This window comes from Silurus meridionalis, chromosome 4 (assembly GCF_014805685.1).
Source record: "Silurus meridionalis isolate SWU-2019-XX chromosome 4, ASM1480568v1, whole genome shotgun sequence".
Classification (NCBI taxonomy): domain Eukaryota; kingdom Metazoa; phylum Chordata; class Actinopteri; order Siluriformes; family Siluridae; genus Silurus; species Silurus meridionalis.
The window spans coordinates 37,071,852-37,092,383 of NC_060887.1; the positions used below are offsets into that span (position 1 = coordinate 37,071,852).

Consider the following 20,532-nt stretch of genomic DNA (forward strand, 5'->3'; position numbering starts at 1 on the left):
TGGCCTTTTTGGTCTCTCCTTCTTCTCCAGTTTCTCCGGTCTCTCTCCATGATAGCGATGGACCCGTTGCAGCTCATGTATGTTTGATGATTCGCCGATCAGGTGTCCGAGTTGTGTGTGGTGGTGATGGACCAGCTGCAGCTGAGGTCTCTCTAGTTTTCTGGTCTCTCTATTACCTTGGCTCTTCCAATCTCTCTGTTTCTCCACTTTTTTAGTCTCTCTATTGTTATAGTGGTGCTAGAGTGGTCAGTGGTGGTGGAGATGAACCCGTTGTAGCTTCTGCATGTTTGTTGATTAGCTGAGCAGGCATCTCTGGACATATTTGTGGTTTGCAGCTCATGTATGTTTGATTAGCTGATCAGATGTCTCATAAGTTCTGCATGGTGGTAATAGACCTGCTGCAGCTCGTGTATGTTTGATGATTAGCTGATCGAGTGTCTCGTGAGTTCTGCGGTAGATGGATATAGTAATGCTTATAGTAATCTACCTGTCTGTCTGTGTCTGTGTCTGCCTATGTGTTTGTATCTATTTAGGTACATCCTTATGTCTGCCTGTATCTGTCTGTCTTTCTATCAAAAGTCCACCGATTCGTTGGTTTTGCAGATTAACCGGCACCGATAGTTTTTCCTGGTTGCGTTGAACAGTACAAGTGCGGCTTCTAGAGGGCGAGTCACTGATGACACTTGTTTATTTGAAGTGTTACTTTTTGTTTTAGTTTAAATGCATTTCTTTTATTTTTCTCTATATTTATTTATTATAATTATAATAAATTAATATTCAATTATTGTAGCAAATTTTCCATATTCAGTAGGATTTTTTTTCTGGATTTTCTGGTAATAAAGTTCAGTACAATTTTAATAGTGTTTTTTAGTTTAGTTTTTTCTCTCAATCTAGTATCTATTTTAAAAACTATTGGTTGATCCGTCGGTTATTGGCAAGTATCGGTAGAGCTCTACTTTCTATATCTGTATTTGTTCATTTTAAACTATATATCTGTCTGTCTGTCTGTCTGTCTGTCTGTCTGTCTGTCTGTCTGTCTGTCTGTCTGTCTGTCTGTCTGTCTGTCTGTCTATGTTGTGTGTTATTGTGTTTGTGCCTTCATGTTTCAAGTAATAAGAGATGTTATGCTTCACTGCCCATCCTGTGTGTGTGTGTGTGTGTGCGCGCACTGAAAGCAAACATAGCCCATTGCAGCAGAGTTTAAAGTTCGTCTATGACAGGGCTTTGAATCTGTGCATTAGCCGTGTGACCAGAGACGTGAGAGAGACGCTCATTATTCTGCATGTTTAATCTGAACACAAGGATGGACAATACTGACTGAAAAAAAAGTGTGACTTAAAAACCTTAAGCTTGATATGAGATAATACGTGTGTGTGTGTGTGTGTGTGTGTGTGTGTGTGTGTGTGTGTGTGTGTGTGTGTGTGTGTGTGTGTGTGTGTGTGTGTGTGTGTGTGTGTGTGTGTGTGTGTGTTTTCCAGGCATGTGAGGACGGGATACCGATGATGCTAGCTCTACCATGGGCAGTGTCACTCTCCGCTACTTCTGCTATGGCTGCCTTTTCACGTCATTGACGTGGTCCGTCTTACTTTTCCTTTACTTCAGCCTGAGTCAGGAGAGCCGTCTGTCCTCCAGCCATGTGCCCATCAAGGGGGTGCAACACCGCTTCCAGCCCCGCTTCACCCACCGCCCCGCCCCGCCCAACAGGGCGCACGGGCATGGCCGTGGTGACCTCTCCCGAGATGGGTCAGTCTGAGTCACACACACACACACACACACACACACACACACACACACACACCCTCCTATGTGCTATACATATTTATCATTAATGGCACAACTATTAATAAAAAAAGCATATAACAGTGTGTGTAATGCGCTTATAGGAACCAAAACAGTGTAATGTTAGTAGTGGTTGCAAAGTTTTGAAGTTTGTAGTATATTTTAATGTTGTAAAATGCAGTCTGTTGTAAGTTTGTAAAGTTATGCTTTGAAGCTGTACAGTTTTGCGGTATGTTGTAAGGCTGTAAAGATTTAGCGGTATGTTGTAAAGATGCGTAGTGTGCTAAAAGATTGTAAAGATTTGTGGTATGTTGTAAGGTTGTAAAGGTTTGTGGTATGTTGTAAGGTTGTAAAGGTTTAGATTAGAATAGATTAGATTCAACTTTATTGTCATTACACATGTACAAGTACAATGCAACGAAATGCAGTTTGGGTCTAACCAGAGTGCAATAACAGCAAGTGCAGGATATATAGATTTAACATGAATTTACAGTTAAATAAAATAAAGACTATAAACAGTAATTAAAAGATGAATATGTACTATAAATGTTGTATACAGATGAATATATGTTATATATGTAAAACACAATATACAGAGTAGTGTATATATATATGTACTATAAATATAAATATAATTACAGATGAGTATATATGTACTATGAACAATAATATACAGATGTATATATATATATATAAATGTATTATGAACATGCTATACAGATGCCTATTACTATACACAGAGATTTACAGAAGGATGTAAGCAGTGGACATAATAATATTGCTATAGCTATAAACAGAGAACAGGTATATGTACAGTGGTGATAAGTTTATGGTGAGCAGCAATAAAAAAAGAGCAGTGTGCAAATGAGCAAGGTTTGTGTAAACAGTCCGTGCAACAACAAAGTGTGAGGTATGTTGTAAGGTTGTAAAGGTTTGCGGTATGTTGGGAGGTTGTAAAGGTATGCGGTATGTTGTAAGGTTGTAAAGGTATGCGGTATGTTGTAAAGTTGTAAAAGTTTAGCGGTATGTTGTAAAGTTGTAAAAGTTTAGCGGAATGTTGTAAAGTTGTAAAAGTTTAGCGGTATGTTGTAAGGTTGTAAAGGTTTAGCGGTAGGTTGTAAGGTTGTAAAGGTTTAGCGGTAGGTTGTAAGGTTGTAAAGGTTTAGCGGCAGGCTGTAAGGTTGTAAAGGTTTAGCGGTATGTTGGGCGGTTGTAAAGGTTTGCGGTATGTTGTAAGGTTGTAAAGGTTTGCGTTATGTTGTAAGGTTGTAAAAGTTTAGTGGTATGTTGTATGGTTGTAAAGGTTTAGCGGTATGTTGGGCGGTTGTAAAGGTTTGCGGTATGTTGTAAGGTTCTAAAGGTTTAGCGGTATGTTGTATGGTTGTAAAGGTTTAGCGGTATGTTGTAAGGTTCTAAATGTTTGCGGTATGTTGTAAGGTTGTAAAAGTTTTGCGGTATGTTGTAAGGCTGTAAAGGTATGCGGTATGTTGGGAGGTTGTAAAGGTTTAGCGGGATGTTGGGAGGTTGTAAAAGTTTAGCGGAATGTTGTAAAGTTGTAAAAGTTTAGCGGTATGTTGTAAGGTTGTAAAGGTTTAGCGGTAGGTTGTAAGGTTGTAAAGGTTTAGCGGTAGGTTGTAAGGTTGTAAAGGTTTAGCGGGATGTTGGGAGGTTGTAAAGGTTTAGCGGGATGTTGGGAGGTTGTAAAGGTTTAGCGGGATGTTGGGAGGTTGTAAAGGTTTAGTGGGATGTTGGGAGGTTGTAAAGGTTTAGCGGGATGTTGGGAGGTTGTAAAGGTTTAGCGGGATGTTGGGAGGTTGTAAAGGTTTAAGCGGGATGTTGGGAGGTTGTAAAGGTTTAGCGGATGTTGGAAGGTTCTAAATGTTTGCGGTATGTTGTAAGGTTGTAAAAGTTTTGCGGTATGTTGGGAGGTTGTAAAGGTTTAGCGGGATGTTGGGAGGTTGTAAAGGTTTAGCGGGATGTTGGGAGGTTGTAAAGGTTTAGCGGGATGTTGGGAGGTTGTAAAGGTTTAGCGGGATGTTGGGAGGTTGTAAAGGTTTAGCGGACGTTGGGAGGTTGTAAAGGTTTAGCGGGATGTTGGGAGGTTGTAAAGGTTTAGCGGGATGTCAATAAGGTATTATCTTCCAAGATTTTTTTGTGAAGGTTTGAAGTATATCAACTTTTTTAACAGGTTGTAAAAATATCTGTGTAATTGTTGCTGCTGGCTGCAGTTGGATCTTTTGAAAGTATGTCAGTGTATTTTATTTTATACATTTGTGTGTAATCTTTTGTATTTTTTTTTAGTAAGGTGTGGTGAACAGCTGGATTTAACTCTCTTCACTTTATACGCACACACGCACACACGCACACATATACTATGTTTAGTTGTGTGTATTTGTGACGAGTGTTGTTTCTCTGCAGGAATGATTTACAATGAGAAGGACCAGGAAGTGAGGGATACGGGATACCACAGACACGCCTTCAACATCCTCATCAGCAACAGGATTGGGTACCACCGAGACCTGCCTGATACCAGGAATGAAAAGTAGGTGTGTGTGTGTGTGTGTGTGTGTGTGTGTGTGTGTGTGTGTGTGTGTGTGTGTGTGTGTGTGTGTGTGTGTGTGTGTGTGTGTGAGTGAAACCATTTGTGATCATTACGTAAGTGTAGTGTGATATGCATGAGTAAGTTTTGCTGACTGAAACCCTGAGAAAAGTTCAGCACAGAGTTAGTGGTGTCTGGGTGGGGGTACTGACCTTCCGATCAGTAACCCAGAGCCTTAATCACTGAGACACCACGTCCCCCATTTTGTATTTGCTACCCTTTATAGACATTATAGTAAATGAAGGCGGTTTAGAGTGTAAGCTGTTGGACTTCTGATGTTGGAAAGGTCATGAGTTATAATCCAATGCGTCATTTACACTCGATGCCTGACACCCCAAGTCTGTGTGTGTATAAATTAATGTTTAATATACACCAAAGTCAGATGTCTTTAATCGTATTTTCGCTACCCGATCAATCTGGAACATGCTGAGGACATCCGTGAGCTGTGAACTAAACTCCTCCAGAACACCGAGGCAACGGGAAGCAACAACAGCACACGCACTGCGAATGTCTTGGCAAAGTCTTCTGGATTACAGCTGCCCCTCATCATGCAGATCTTCCACCAACAACTGAAGGATTATGGTGTCAGCCCCATTGTGCACTGCTCATATATCTGCTCAGCATGTCCAGGATTAGCAGTGTGAGGAAGATCCGGGTGAAACGCTGGACTTTTTAGATACTAAACCAGAAATCTGTTCACACACTGTTCTGATTATCGTATTTTTTTCGCTCTGTAGAATAAAAGCTGCACTAGTTAACTTTTTCCGCACACTTTATTTTACAAACACATTAGGAATCTGACGTGGATGTCTCTTTTTCTCTGTCTGTCTCTCACTCTTTTCCTCACTGTGTGTCTGCTGCTCGTTCTTCCCTGTCTGTCTCACCCTTTTTCTCTCCATCTGTCTCACCTGTATGTCTCACCCTTTTTCTCCCTGTATGTCTCACCCTTTTTCTCCCTGTATGTCTCACCCTTTTCCCCCCTGTCTCTCTCACTCTTTCTCTGTCTGTCTCAATCTTTCTCTGTTTGTCTCACTCTTTCTCTTTGTCTGTCTCACTCTTTCTCTCTGTCTGTCTCACTCTTTTCTCTCTGTCTGTCTCACTCTTTTCTCTCTGTCTGTCTCACTCTTTTCTCTCTGTCTGTCTCACTCTTTCTCTCCGTCTGTCTCACTCTTTCTCTCCATCTGTCTCACCTGTATGTCTCACCCTTTTCTCTCCATCTGTCTTACTCTTTCTCTCCATTTGTCTCACTCTTTCTCTGTCTGTCTCACTCTTTTTCTGGCTGTGTGTCTGGTGCTCTTTCTCACTCTTTTTCTCCCTGTCTGTCTCACTCTTTTTCTCCTTGTCTGTCTCACTCTTTCTCCCTGTCTGTTTCACTCTTTCTCTCCATCTGTCTTACTCTTTCTCTCCATTTGTCTCACTCTTTATCTCTCTGTCTGTGACTGAGTCCCTGCGCTCGTTTATTAATTAGTAATGACGTTCTTGTTTTAACCCGCAGGTGTAAGGTTAAGACGTATCCATTGGCGTTACAGACGGCCAGCGTGGTCATCTGCTTCTTCAACGAGGCCTTCTCTGCCCTGCTTAGGACCGTGCACAGCGTCCTGGACCGAACTCCTAGTTACCTCCTGCACGAGATCATTCTGGTGGACGATAACAGCGAGCTGGGCAAGCCTCTTCACCTCTACTGAACAAACACGCCCATGTTCACAGAAGCACTGAATGACAGGGGGAGCAGTTACAGAGATGTAGAGAAATGATCGAGTAGTGACAGAAATTACCTAGTGGTTACAGAGAAATGACAGAGCATTGAATGAGAAATGACATAGCGAACACAAAGAAAGGACAGAGCGGTAACTGAAATAGAATTGCATTGTGGTCACAGAGCAGTTACAGAGAAATAACAGAGCAGTGATCGAGCAGTGATCGAGCAGTGATCGAGCAGTGATCGAGCAGTGATCGAGCAGTGATCGAGCAGTGATAAAGAAACCAGAGCGTACAGAGTAGGCTTGTTTCTGTGCCTTTTATATAACAGTCTGATTGTAACAAAGTTCAAGGGTTTATTACAGAATGTATTTAAATACAATGAAATGAATACTGAATTACCTAATTTATTAATTTAGTATTTGTAATTTTTTTAGTTAATTTAATTTTTAGGTGTGAAAGTAAGAAATGCAGATGGCTGGAGAGATGGAATTAAGTGAATAGATAGATAATTACATAGATGGGGTCCCTGGTGGTCTAGTGGTTAGGATGCGGCGCTCTCACCGCTGTGGCCCGGGTTCGATCCCCGGTCAGGGATTCAACCTCATCCACTCTTAGTGCCGGTCCCAAGCCCAGATCAATGGGGAGGGTTGCGTCAGGAAGGGCATCCAGCGTGAAAACGTGGCGACCCCTAACGGGAGAAGCCGAAAGAAAAGTATGAATAAATGGGATCGATAGGATGGATAAATTAATGGACGGGATGAATTGATAGATGGTTATGCTTGAATATAGTGAATGGTGGGTAATAAACCAAGCTCGTGTGTGTGTGTTTGTGTTTGTGTGTGTTGTAGATGACCTAAAGCAGGATTTGGATGCATACATTCAGACTCACCTGCCAGACAAAGTGAAGTTGGTGCGCAATAATAAGAGGGAAGGACTGATCAGAGGGAGGATGATCGGCGCATCACATGCTACAGGTGTGTGTGTGTGTGTGTGTGTGTGTGTGTGTGTGTGTGTGTGTGTGTGTGAGGATGTAGATATACTGGGGTACGACTGTCATGAGTGAACATGCGATTAATCGCAACTAAATCGCACATTTTATCTGTTCTAAATTTACCTTAAATTAATTCTGTTCAATTTTTTAATACTCTAATCAACATGCGCATGGACAAATATCGATGCTTTATGCAAATGTATTTGTATAATACATATTGCAAATGTAAGCCATAATAATGATGTGTCGGCGTCACGGATGAACAGAAGAGAGAAAGAACCATCGTCTCAGTTGAGCACCAGCTGTTTGCGTGATCCTCGATGGGGGTTCTTTTCGTGAACACTGTAGAAAGGGCGGCCAAACTAAACACGGATGGGATTGTAGTCGGGGGTTACCCATGTGTTTTCCTTTCAAGCCCATCCAAGAGTTATATTGTCTAATGTACCCCCCTTTATCGATGAAGCGATCTTGGTGAGGGAGCTCTCCCGATATACTGTAGAAGGCTCATCTCTCTGATTACATTGATCCCAATCGGGAGTAAATCTGACCTGGTCAAGCATGTGGTGAAGCATCACGAGCTGGAGCACAGGCTAACGTTTAAAATCAATGGTTTTAGTTACATAATTAACATGTCAACTGACTCCACGAAGTGCTTCGGGAAAAGCAGACACGCAGTGGAGGGGTGGGGGGGGCAGTACAGGACTACCTGCACAGGCTGACGGTGAGGTCGGGGGAGTTACCACGGCATTGGGCGCAGCAGGCTTCTGGGCATTAGCATTGGCAACACTAAAATACACGGGGGGAAAAAGTGTTGAAGTGACACTGATGTGGTTGTACCTGAGGCCAGTGTTCCCAACCCTGCTGTGAGTAACAGTGTTACCAAAGAATACTGTATTCATAAAAAACACTTCCTAAAAGTCACAAAAAAACAGGAAAAGTGTTATTAGTGATTATTTCGCTGCTTTAAAACCGCTATTTAAAGCCATAAAACAGTGTAGTCCTCTCAGTCCTCAGTGGCTGCACACACACACCGTTACTGTCAATAACCCGCGTCTGGTACTATCGCAACAATCTCATTGACTTGACACAGGAACAAATTAAATCAAATCAAATTTTATTTGACACATACATACAGAGTACGACATGCAGTGAAATGCTCTGTACGACTGTCTGTCATGAGGAAATAGGATGGGGGGAGAATAAAACAAAAAAAAAAGAAGGCAGATAAATAAAGAGAATAAACTATGTAATATATAAAGGTGAATATACAGGGTATGCTTATGGATACAGGGTATGCTTATGTACATCCTGGTCTTTCCTGCCACTAGTAATTTTATTCTCCAAGCAGTCTCTCACAATACACAGGAGATTGTAAAGGGCAGCCTGGTAAAAGTCTGGGCCAGTCCGAGAAACGTGGTATTGTTTATATCAGTGTTTATGCTCCAACCTACAATAGAATGACTGGTTTTTTTAGATGATTTATGCAAAGCCACGTATAACAACTAACAATTTTTATTTGTTGGTGGGGATTAAGTCGTTTTTGGGCACGTGTCCGCAACAATTTTATGTCTCTTGCGAGGTTTGACAGGTTTTATGATATTTTTGAAACATTTTAAAGGGTCGTTTTAATAATCCTGATGGTCTTTAAGACCACAGTTTGGTTTCCTGTTTTAAAAGCTATTTTCAGTTTAAAAGCTATTAAACCACATTTATGGCTTTTTTTAATACTTTGTACATGATAAACATTTTACTGACAACTTTTTTCTTTTTTTGGGGAAAAATTTGTAGAGAAAAGAAAATCTTCCCATCCTTACAGCAGTGATGAAAAGTAGACAAAGTACAAACCAAACAACTGTCGACAACACACTGCAAATGTTACACAGGAGTTGGAATTAAACATGAAATTATGGAACACCAATCCCTTTTACAGCCAACAGGAGAACAGGACCATATTCAGACCCTCGCAGCTAAAAAGAAAAAGCGATCAGGCCTCCTAGGGTTAAACGTACAGGGCGCGCTAGTAAGATCACGCTTCCAGGAACGCAAACGAAAGGATGCGCCTTCGAAGAACACTGTACAAGCCACCATTAACGACAAGGACTGGAGATATACAATCCTGCACTGAATCATTGCTGAAAATGCTTTTATATCAGTTCTGTGTCCAGAAACAGGTCATGAATGTCACCTCTGTCTCCAAATAGAGACAATATTTCACACTTTTACTCAGTTTCTCAGACTAAGAATGCTTTTCAGGTCAAACTTTTATTCTGGGGGTAAAATATACAGAGAGAAGACAAGCAGAGCTTTTAAACTTTATTGTGGGTCAGGCAAAGATGGGCATCTACTTTAGCCGAAATTTACAAAGTAGAACAAAGAGGAAGCCAAGATGCAAAAATTGTGATGACAGCAATGATGAAGTCCAGGATTCTTCTTGACTTTCTTCTTTTTCTTTATTCATTCATTTATCTGTTTATTCATTGTTATGTATTAACTTATACTGAATCTTTTATCGGCCACTGTTAAGAGCATTAAGCATTCATGATAGGTTTTTCTTTAACTCTCTCTCTCTCTTTCTCTCCACATCTCTCTCACTCTTTTACCCTGTCGCTCTTTTTTTTTTTCCCCCTGTCCATCTCTCTCGCGCTCTCTCTCTCTCTTTCTCTCGCGCTCTCTCTCTCTGTATTTGTCCTTCACTATTTTTATTGTCACTTTCTCTCTAACACCTTTTCTGTCTCTATATATCTCTTTTTCTCTCTCATTCTTATCTTTTTGTTCTTTCTTTAATGGTTCAGGCGAGGTCTTGGTGTTCCTGGACAGTCACTGTGAGGTGAACGAGGCGTGGCTGCAGCCTCTACTGAGCCCGATTAAAGAGAACCGCCGCACGGTGGTGTGTCCCGTCATCGACATCATCAGCGCCGACACGCTGCTCTACAGCCCTCCCCATCGTCAGAGGAGGCTTTAACTGGGGGCTGCACTTTAAATGGGACCCTGTCCCTGTGTCGGAGCTCAACAACCCCAGCGGAGCTATCAGGTAGGTTTCTTCATCTACCTTCACCACGTGTAGCTCTTCATCAACACCACATTAATGAATCTCCATGCAGGTCTCCTACGATGGCTGGGGGGCTGTTCGCAATGGACAGAGAATATTTCAACGAGCTCGGACAATATGACAGCGGCATGGACATCTGGGGAGGAGAGAACCTGGAGATCTCATTCAGGGTAAACGTATAACACACACACACACACACACACACACACACACACGCCCATGCGCAGACATTCATCAGGAGCAGAAATCCTCCAGTTTTTCTCGTTTCATTAAATACTCGTGTGTGTGTGTGTGTGTGTGTGTGTGTGTGTGTGTGTGTGTGTGTGTGTGTGTGTGTGTGTGTGTGTGTGTGTGTGTGTGTGTGTTAGATATGGATGTGTGGAGGTCAGCTCCTTATTATGCCCTGCTCGAGGGTGGGCCACATTTTCCGTAAGCGTCGTCCGTACGGCTCACCCGGCCAGGACACCATGGCACGGAATTCCCTGCGTCTGGCCCATGTCTGGATGGACGAGTACAAGGTGAGAGATGTGTTGACACTTTATTATAAACTCTTTTAGTTTGTGCTTTTTAAGCATTCTTTTGCAGTTATAAAGAAGTCGGCCGATAAATCTGCACCGATAGTTGATTGCTGGAACTATTTGCTAAAATCCATACAGAGTGTTTTTCCAGCTTTCGTTCCGCTGTCATTTCCAGCGCAATCTCTAGAGGCGACTAACTGATGCCACGTGCTTGTTTTTACACGCGAGACTGCATGCTGCATGGAGAGCACTATATTATATTTATTATAATTTATTGATTATATAATCATGTTTATTCATGAATATTTATTTCTTTTATCACATTTTCATGATTCAGTACTATATTTTTTGGAGTGTTGTGTGTTTTGTCCAGTTTCCATTTTAAAAACTCAGTTATTGGCAAATGCGATCCAATCCAGCTATCGGTAAAATCCACTATCGGTCTGCCTCTAATAATGACCCCAGTCTTTTGCGAAGATGTTCTACTATATTTTGGAGATTCGTGTGCTCATTTAGACACATTAATAAAGTCTGGTATTGATGTAGGTGAGGAGGCCGAGGTTACAGTCAGCGTTCACATTCATCCCAATAGTGTTTGAGCTCTATAGCAAGAGATCTTTCACTCCAAACCATGTAAACCAGAGCTTCCTGGAGCTGGCTTTGTGTACAGGACTCAGGAGGTTCAAGTCTCCTCGTTCAAGTGAAAGGACCATTCCATTCCCAAAGATATCCTGTCTCCAGCTTTGTGCACATATGATCAGCTGTCCCAATACTTTTGTCTATATTGTTTGTTTTTATTTGTCTGTCTGTCTAACAAGCCAATTTCCATTTAAATCAATCCATCAATCAGTGTGATTTTTTTTTTTTTTTTTTTGTGATAATCTATGCAAATTAGATCACATGTATTTTTTTTTTATTACACAATTGTTTTCATTATTACCAAGTCATTTATGAATTATGAATTAGTTCATGCTGTTTTCTCATTAGCACATAACCTGTTGTTACACTGCTGGATGAATGCGATCACGTCTTATACTACGGATATAAAGACGTTCGTGGTCTCCTCCGTTCTGGCCGTGTTAAAGATTGTAGGATGTCGTGTAACTGATTATTGTGGCTCCTGATACTTTGACACTTATTTGTGCTGACCAAAAGAAAGTCACTGTGTATGTGTGTGTGTGGTGTGGTGTTTGTGAACAGGAGCAGTACTTTGCCCTGCGTCCGGAGCTCAGGAGCCGCGAATATGGGGACATTAGCGATCGCGTGGCGTTGCGTGAGCGCCTGCAGTGTCACTCTTTTAAATGGTACCTAGATCACGTTTACCCAGAAATGCAGCTGTCCTCACCTCAGAACAAACCACAGCCTCCTGTCTTCTTTAACCGTGGCGTTAAAAGGCCCAAAGTGCTGCAGCGTGGCCGGGTAAGAGACACACCCCTCCTGCCCTCTACAACAAACACACACACACACACACACACTTAGAGAAAATAAATAATCACTCTACAAATAAGCAGTTAACTCTCTTTTCTCTTGTCTTTTTTCTGCAGTCTCTAAACTGTTCCTCTTTCTGTTTCTATACACTTTCACACTATAACAATGCGATTATTTTAGCTGAAGCTCTTGTCTACAAATCAGAATACACTCTAATCTCCTCCCCTTCATTCTTCTCTTCAAAGCCATGCCTCCAAACCAATGTTGATTGGACTAGGTGGTCTTCTCATCCTGATCTTTGTCCTCTTAAATAATCATGATTAGAGGTCTACTGATTAATCAGATTTGCCGGGTAATCGGCACTGAAAGTTGACACCGATAGTTTTTCCGGGTTGCGTCTACTGTCATTACGAGAGCGGCCTCTAGAGGCGAATCACAGAAACTAAGTACTGTATATTTATTATAGTAGTATTAATCGGTTATTGGCTAGTAAGATCCAACCAAGCTATCAATGTCTGTAAAATCCACTATCAGATGACCTCTAGTTATGAACGAAGGCTAATTATTTGTTAGATTCACCCATCAACCACATGCATATGCATAAGGAAGTAAATGTTTGGATTTCAATAGCAAGAAATATGAAAAAAATTTTCATTAATGTTAGTAATGATGCTTTTTTTAATAAACGATATCTATTTCTTAAAAAAAAATATATATATGATAAATAAAATATGTAATAATATAGACTAATAATGACAAAATATTAGACTAATCACGCATTAGAAGGCGTAATAAGTACAGCCCCCCACCCCCCAATTTAAGAAAGAAAAATTATGTGGCACTCTCAGAAAAACGTTTGAAGGACCCCTGGTTTAAACTTTTGGGCGAGAGAATATCCCCGGCCTTTTCTTCCCCATTGTTCTTTCAGATGTTAAATAAGAAAATACGATAATTAACCACTATAGTGGCATTAAATGTATAGGATCTAATCTTATGACTACTATGACGTTCCCATTTTTCACACCATCAAACAAGTTTATAACTGCATAAAAAGAAACTCTTCTCTCATGTAATCTCTTATGGTATTTTTGCTATTTATATTATGTATTTATTAATTTTTTATTTTTAATCGTCAAAAGCAATAAAAATGAGAATGTTGTAAACATACTGCAATTTTCCAGTAACCTAAACCAGGGATCTCCAGCTGGAAAGGACTTCCTGCTGTGGTTTATCCAATTTCATGAGCTTAAAAGTGTCCTACCAGACACAAGCTCATGAAAACATCAGACTTTTTTTGTTTTGTTTTATTTCTCTTAACTCTTCTGATCAGTGTGTACTGTACATGGGCTGTTTAAAAAGAGCTCCATGAAGAAAAGTGCCTGTGCCATGAACCTACGCGCTTTCTCCTCACATCCCATTAAGAAACAGAAGTCTGATAAACTCTAGTGCAGGGTCGCTTGTCTAAAGGTGGTCTGAGTGGGAGGGTCTCTTTCTCTCTCTTGCTCGCTCGCGCTAGCCAATCATGGGTGTCCGTGATCTCATGTATGTGGAAGAAAGCAGATAGAGATTTCCTCTGAGAGCATTACACCACCCAGGTGTATCAGATGATGTACACCAATTGAGTGAGAATAGGAATTATAGGAAATTGGTGGCAATTTGGAAAGAAAGGGAAAAAAATAACAAAATAAGAATGATAAATGGTTGCATTACATTATTTGTAATTTTTGGATAATGGGTTATCATTTTGAAGTATGCCATCAGTCTAAACACTGTTGTGGAGGGAAAATAAGTAGTGTTTTTTTATGCCTATTCTAATTAGAGTATTTCAGGAAGTGGTGGTCATGTGAAGAATGCTAGTGACTCAGCTGTTCAGACTTCCAGGGGAAGTTTTATTTCTAACGTGTCAGAAAAGATTGTTCCCTTATACCATGATGGAGAGATAAGTGGAGCAGTGGTAAATGACTGCGGGATCGGTGGTAGAAGATAGAGGGATCGGCGGTTGAAGAGGGAGGGATCGGCGGTTGAAGAGGGAGGGATCGGTTGAGCAGTCATAGAGAGTGGAGGGATCAGTGGAGAACTATGAAAAATTGGGTGAGGTTCAATAATGTATTATATCATCTTTAAATGCACTACACATTTTATCTACTGACGATCCTTGCGTTTGTCCTCCATCAGAGGCCATGAGATCAGTTGAAGTGCAGTTGGTGGACCAGTCCAGCAGGGGGCAGTGTGGTTGAGCGTGTCTCTGCTCTGTGCTGCAGGAACGCTGATTCGTGGGGACTGACCTGTATTTTTCCACTGTGTACATCAGCAGGAGGGAGACGTTTTTAGATTTGGGCTTAATTAAGACCTAATGGACGTTAATCCAGCGCATTACTCTTCCGCTACTTGTAAAGGCTTATCAGGTTAACGAGCGGCCATCACAAACGCCACTGAAAACGCAGTCGGGGTCAATTCGAGGAATTTGCCTCACAATTCATCGACCTGAACTAGAGCGTTGAGGTTGTGGGAGCTCTCAAACACACACAGTTTAATCATTCACTGGAAAGGTGAAGCATGTCTGGTGCAGATTAACCAGATCACTGATCATCTCCATGGACTCCATCTTCATCCATTGGTTTAGCATTGTGCAGCGGACATGTCGAAATAATCATCCACTCACCTCACGAGGTATCATTTGGCTCGGTGACCATGTTTCTGTATAATCATTCATTCAGAGTCAGGGTCCACCTGGAGTCTGTCCCAGGAGCACTGTGTGCATTACACACGACACGTCTCCTACCCGAGTCTGAGGAGGAACGTGATTATGAAGGTCTTATTCTCAATGATGTCCATGTGTAGATGGACGCTCCATGTCCTACAGCATCCTTACGTCTGTTTCACAAAACCAAAATTGTTTAGACAAAGTTAATCTGTCTGATGTACATTTCTGTCAGATATCGATCTTTTGTCTGATTTGATTTGTCTGATTTTTATTGCACTTTTACCAGACGTTGTTTCAAAGCAGTTTTATACAGAAAAAGTCTGTCTATGTATTTTTTTCCTTCATTCTCTCTCTTTCTCTCTCTCTCTCTCTCTCTCTCTCTCTCTCTCTCTCTCTCTCTCTCTCTCTCTCTCTCTCTCTCTCTCTCTCTTTATTATTTCTTACATTGGGATTTATTTTGAGATGGAGATTAAAAATCTTTTTTTATTATCTCTGTACAGCAGCAGTTTTTCAACATGCATTATGAACATATAACATATACACAATAAACAGATGAATAAAAATTGAAAGTTTTTGTGTCTGTTAGCTGCGTAATCTGCTGGCCAAAAAGTGTTTGGTGGCTCAGGGGCGTCCCAGCCAGAAGGGCGGCGCTGTGGTGGTGAGAACCTGCGATTCTCAGGACCCTGAACAGGTACACGTCTCACAGAGCTCTCATATACTGTATCTTTTTATCTCCTGTTTAACTCAACATCGACTCCAACTCTCAAATCACCATTACGAGTGTGTTCAAAGAGACGAATTATAAAGCCTCTCTCTCTCACACACTCGCTCTCACACACTCTTACACTCTCTCACACACACACACACACACACACACACACACTCACTCACTCACTCACACCCACACACCTCTCTCACACACTCACACACACACACACACACACAGCCTCTCTTTCTCACATACACACAGCCTCTCTTTCTTACACACTCTCACACACACACACACACACACACACACAGCCTCTCTTTTTTCACATACACACACAGCCTCTCTTTTTTCACATACACACACAGCCTCTCTTTTTTCACATACACACACAGCCTCTCTTTTCACACACACACATACACACAGCCTTTCTTTCTCACATACACACACACACTGAGCTCCTTCACCTGTGTGTGTAAGAGAGAGAGAGAGAGAGAGTGTGTGTGGACTCTGCCTCTGTTTCTGTTTAATTAGAAGTTTTATTCGTTTCTATTCCTCCGCTGCCTAAATTGCTTTTTGGAGCTTCTGCTGGTTGGACCATCTGGTTTCAGACTGCATTTTCTGGAGGTGTTTATAAAGTCGAGTGACTCACGCAGCAGCTGCAGCAAGACGACAAACATGCCACCTCTCTCTCTCTCTCTCTCTCTCTCTCTCTCTCTCTCTCTCTACCAACTCTTTCTCTCGTTCTCTCTCACTCTTTCCCTCTATTTTTCTCTCACTAACACTTTCTCTCTCTTTTCCATCTTTCTTTGGGTTTTCTTTCTCACTGTCCCCATGTCTTTTTATGCTCGCTCAATCTCCCCTCTCTCTTTCTTTCTCTATCTCTCTTCTCCTCCTTCTTGCTCCACTGCTTTTTCTCTTCCTTTCTATTTTTCTATCTTTGTTGTGTTGTGTAATTTCAAGTTTTAGTTTCTCTTTATTCTATTCAATCCACACGAGCAGTTTAAAAACGTGTGTGTGTGTGTGTGTGTGTGTGTGTGTGTGTGTGTGTGTGTGTGTGTGTGTGTGTGTGTGTGTGTGTGTGTGTGTGTGTGTGCGCACGCGCGCGCATGTACAGGAGTGGGCGTACGATGAGGAGCACGAGCTGATCCTGGCCGGGTTGCTGTGTTTGGACATGTCAGAGATCCGCTCAGCTGATCCTCCTCGCCTCATGAAGTGTCATGGCTCGGGCGGCTCTCAGCAATGGAGTCTTGGGGTGAGATGTCTTTAATTCCTCCTTCGCTCCCCTTTACTTCCTTTAGCGTAAGTGTTCTGGATGCGTCATTGGATGCAGCACACATTCTCAATGACTTCTCCTCAGAACTCAGAAGGAAACCTCATCCTCATCACCCCCAATGTCCATTCCTTACAGCTTTATCATTGCGGAGGTTCAGTCATAGTCCATAAATACAGAACTGTTCATGCAAACGGTGAGCTGTAAATATTAAATTGCTCAGTAAAAGAGATCTCCATTCAAGAGTAGGACATCAGGATGGAACAGGTGGATTCAGAAAGAAGAAAGGGAGACAGAAGCACTGTTCACTGCTACCTCAGGAACATGTTTAACTCCATAGAGAGAGATTAAAAGAGAAAAAGGGCTGACATGGGGGAGGGGAGAGAGAGACTGAGACTTTTCGACTATTACAATCCTTTATTTGACATGTCTTGTTTAATGCCAGATGGTATCAGGTTTGATTTATCAATTAAATTAAAAAAAAGAATAAATGAGAGAGAGAATGAGAGAAGAGAGAGTAATCAAGGAATGCAGAGAGAAGAGGGTGTAATAGAGGAGAAAAGAGGAGAAGAGGGGGTAATGGAGGACAGAAAATGGAGTGATAGAGGAGAGGGAGAGAGAATGGGAAAAGAGGGTGTAATAGAGGAGAGAAGAGGGAGCAATAGAGGAGAGAAGGGGGTAATAGTGGAGAGAAAAGGGAGCAATAGAGGAGAGAAGAGGGGTAATAGTGGAGAGGAGAGAGAAGGAGAGAGATAGCAAAACAGTTCTGACAGGGATATGAAAAAAAGGAGTGATGAGGGGAAAAAGGGAGAGAAAGAGAGAGAAAACAAGAAAGCATGAGAGAAGGGGAATAGAGGGATGACTGGAGAAGAGAGAGAGAGAGAAGGGTTATTATGTATTATTGTTATAATAATAGTTAGACAGTGAACAGTGTGATCAGGGTGTAAGTTGGAACTCCAGAGTCAGAAGGTAACAGACCTGAGGGGTCACTTCATTACACTAATTACAGGGATTTTTACTGTATACAGCGGTGACGCTATTAAACCTCTGGTGCAGTGTGGTCAGACTTTACTAAAATTCAGCACCTCTGATCCTCCTCCTCTGTCTGAACTCCATAACCACACACCATGCACATAACACACACCTGCCCATTTGATATTTTTACCCATTTATAGATACATTTAACAATAGCAGGCAGTTCATATCACACCGAGACCTTCAGTGGTGTCCCACCTGAATCAATCCACCTCTTAATGTCATCAGTTACAGAGAAACGCAGTATAACGGAGCAACAATCCAATAAACATAATACAATTCTCGTTTCACTGTAGCCACAGCTGCACCACCGCATACAGAGCAACATGAGTTTAATGCTATAAGCGCTCACAGGTGTTCACTCTGAAGAGCTTCTGGCAGATAGATGCCAATGTGGCAGCTGAAATCTGATTGGTCCAACCTTTTACTTTGTGGTAACAGTTTGAGGAAGAACCACATGTTCCATTCAGGTTTATTTGTAGAGCGCATTTAACAATGGACGTTGTCTCGACGCAGCTTTACAGAGATAAAGAGCTTAAAAAGTTGAGCCAGTTGCAAAAATCTCTGAGACTTAACGAGGAAGAAACCACAAGAGGAACCAGACTCAACACCGAACGTTCATTCATTACAGTTCTGACTTTAAGGTGTGCGGCGTATGTCTGGAGGAAAATCCGAATACTTTTTGATCATTTCGAGTTGATCATTTATTTGGTCTTATCGTAAAAATATCCATAATCATCGAACACCTCTCTTTTACCTTCTTTTGCAGAAAAACAGTCGTCTGTACCAGGTGTCTGTCGGTCAGTGTCTGGCTGTTCCCGACCCGCTCAGCCATAAGGGATACGTTGCCATGGCGATCTGCGACGGCTCTGAGGGCCAGCAGTGGCAGCTGGAGGGATGATGAAGCTCGGACTTGGCAGACACACACACACACTTTACCCTTTGCAGCCTCTCTAAGTGAACTAGCGGCTGATAAATTGTTGGGGGGAAATGACCAATAGGAACGCAGCGTGTATTCCGTATCGTCAGTAAACCTGACACGGGATCTGCCATCACGTTATTAATCACATCTCCAGCTCATATAGTGAATCTGTCGAGACGTGTTTATTATTTCTTTTTTTTTATTTTTTTTTTTTTTTTCTAAATATTGTACGACTTCACCAGAAACTTTTTTTTGTTTGTTTTGTTTTTTTTGTTAGTTTTTTATCTATAAATCATTTTATTCAGTTTGTCAAAAGCGTAACCCGTTTGCAGACACAGTTTCAGAAGTGTAACGTGTACTTTATATCCGTTTTAATTACAGCGAACTCTTTTATCTTACCGCAGTGCAGGTTTCTTCTTTTTTTTTTTATGCTGTCGTTTGTATATAAAGTAATAACGTTGGGAAAAAGAGAATCGTAATGTACATTGGGGTTGTGCGATATGGATTTTTTTCCCCTCTTGCTCACGGTTTACGATCGCAAAACACACGTGATGACCAGCTTTTTCCTCAGGTTCAGGATTGTGTTCTATAATAATAATAATAATAATAATAATAATTAATAATAGCAGGCGTGCAGGTGAGTTTTGCACCATTCTTGGAAATTGTGTGGATATTTATGCCTTTGAACAAAAGAAATAAGTATTAAAATGAAGTGAACGGCTTTCTAATGTTTATTACTATTAAATCTCTTTGTAGAATCTTTTTTTTCTATATAAATGCACTTTTTTTCTCATATTTATCTTAAAATAGTCACATTTAAAAGACACGGCAATGGATCGCATTCGACGTTCAGCGTCTTTGAACAGTCTTTGTGTTCCTGTGAGGAAGTGAACGATCCTGTGTAAGATGGAGGAAATTGGGAAGGAAGTGGGCGGAGCTTCCAGGTGACCTGTGTGTTTCATCTCTCGTTTTATTGTGGAAAGAAAAGAAAAAAGGTATTTTTAAGTGATTGCTTGTAACTTAAGAAGCTCCTACATGTAAAATCTGCCCTTTTTGACTGGATATGATGGAAAAGTGAAGGATTTAGGTAAAGATGATTTAAATGGTTATATCGCACAAGCCTAACGATAGACAAAGCTGGACAGAAGATGAAGCTCAGGTGTGCATCAAGAAGCAGGTAAAACACTATTCAATACACACAAGACTGATTGGGATTCCCTGTGCACACCGAGCGTGAAATTAAGGTCGTAACATCTGTAAATATTTTTATTTTATTTTATTCTGCTGTGAAAGTTTGTGGCTTGATTTTGAAATATGAAGTGTTTTCATATCAACTGTTCTCTTTTGTAAATGACAGAACCAATAAAGACATTGCAAATATACGTTTTCGTTACAAGTGACTTCACTAGCCTTAGAGGTTCATGGTTGATACCATGACGACGCTCTCACTATGTGACCAAAAAGGCTATGAAAATATATGTTCACATCACCCAGGCCTGAATCGCAACAAGTTATGAAAGACTAAAACAAAGCCATGTGGTCATATGATCTTCAGCCTCCAGGGGGCATCAGAGAGACTTAAATTTCTAAACAATTTGATTGCGGGAAACCTTTCATTTGACTGCACGTCCTTCAAGAATTTTTCAATGACAGTCAAGGTCACATGGTCATCTTCTCTAGAATCCATCAATGGGAAGCTTATGAACAAAAGTATTTTTAATACGGCAAGTACGCTATGAGGAATGTTTGTGTTTGGAAATGTAAAGCAGCCAGAGATTTTCTCCCGTTTGAGGAGACACGGAGAAGTTTGCTAAGGAAAAGAAAAGT

General features: G+C 41.2%; 1 protein-coding gene and 1 non-coding gene across 2 annotated transcripts; both read left to right on the top strand.

Moving 5' to 3' along the window:
- The first annotated feature begins 1,489 nt into the window (after nucleotides 1-1,489).
- On the top strand, nucleotides 1,490-20,087 carry galnt11 (UDP-N-acetyl-alpha-D-galactosamine:polypeptide N-acetylgalactosaminyltransferase 11 (GalNAc-T11)). Its single transcript, XM_046847435.1, is given in 12 exon segments — nucleotides 1,490-1,743; nucleotides 4,198-4,321; nucleotides 5,874-6,040; nucleotides 6,928-7,053; nucleotides 9,863-10,007; nucleotides 10,009-10,101; nucleotides 10,172-10,289; nucleotides 10,488-10,637; nucleotides 11,838-12,056; nucleotides 15,356-15,460; nucleotides 16,593-16,730; nucleotides 18,553-20,087. Coding segments are annotated over 12 exon segments (1,626 nt in total). The 5' UTR covers nucleotides 1,490-1,634; the 3' UTR covers nucleotides 18,685-20,087.
- On the top strand, nucleotides 6,603-6,674 carry trnae-cuc. The gene has a single exon. It is a non-coding gene; the product is annotated as a tRNA-Glu (tRNA).
- Nucleotides 20,088-20,532: the final 445 nt, after the last annotated feature.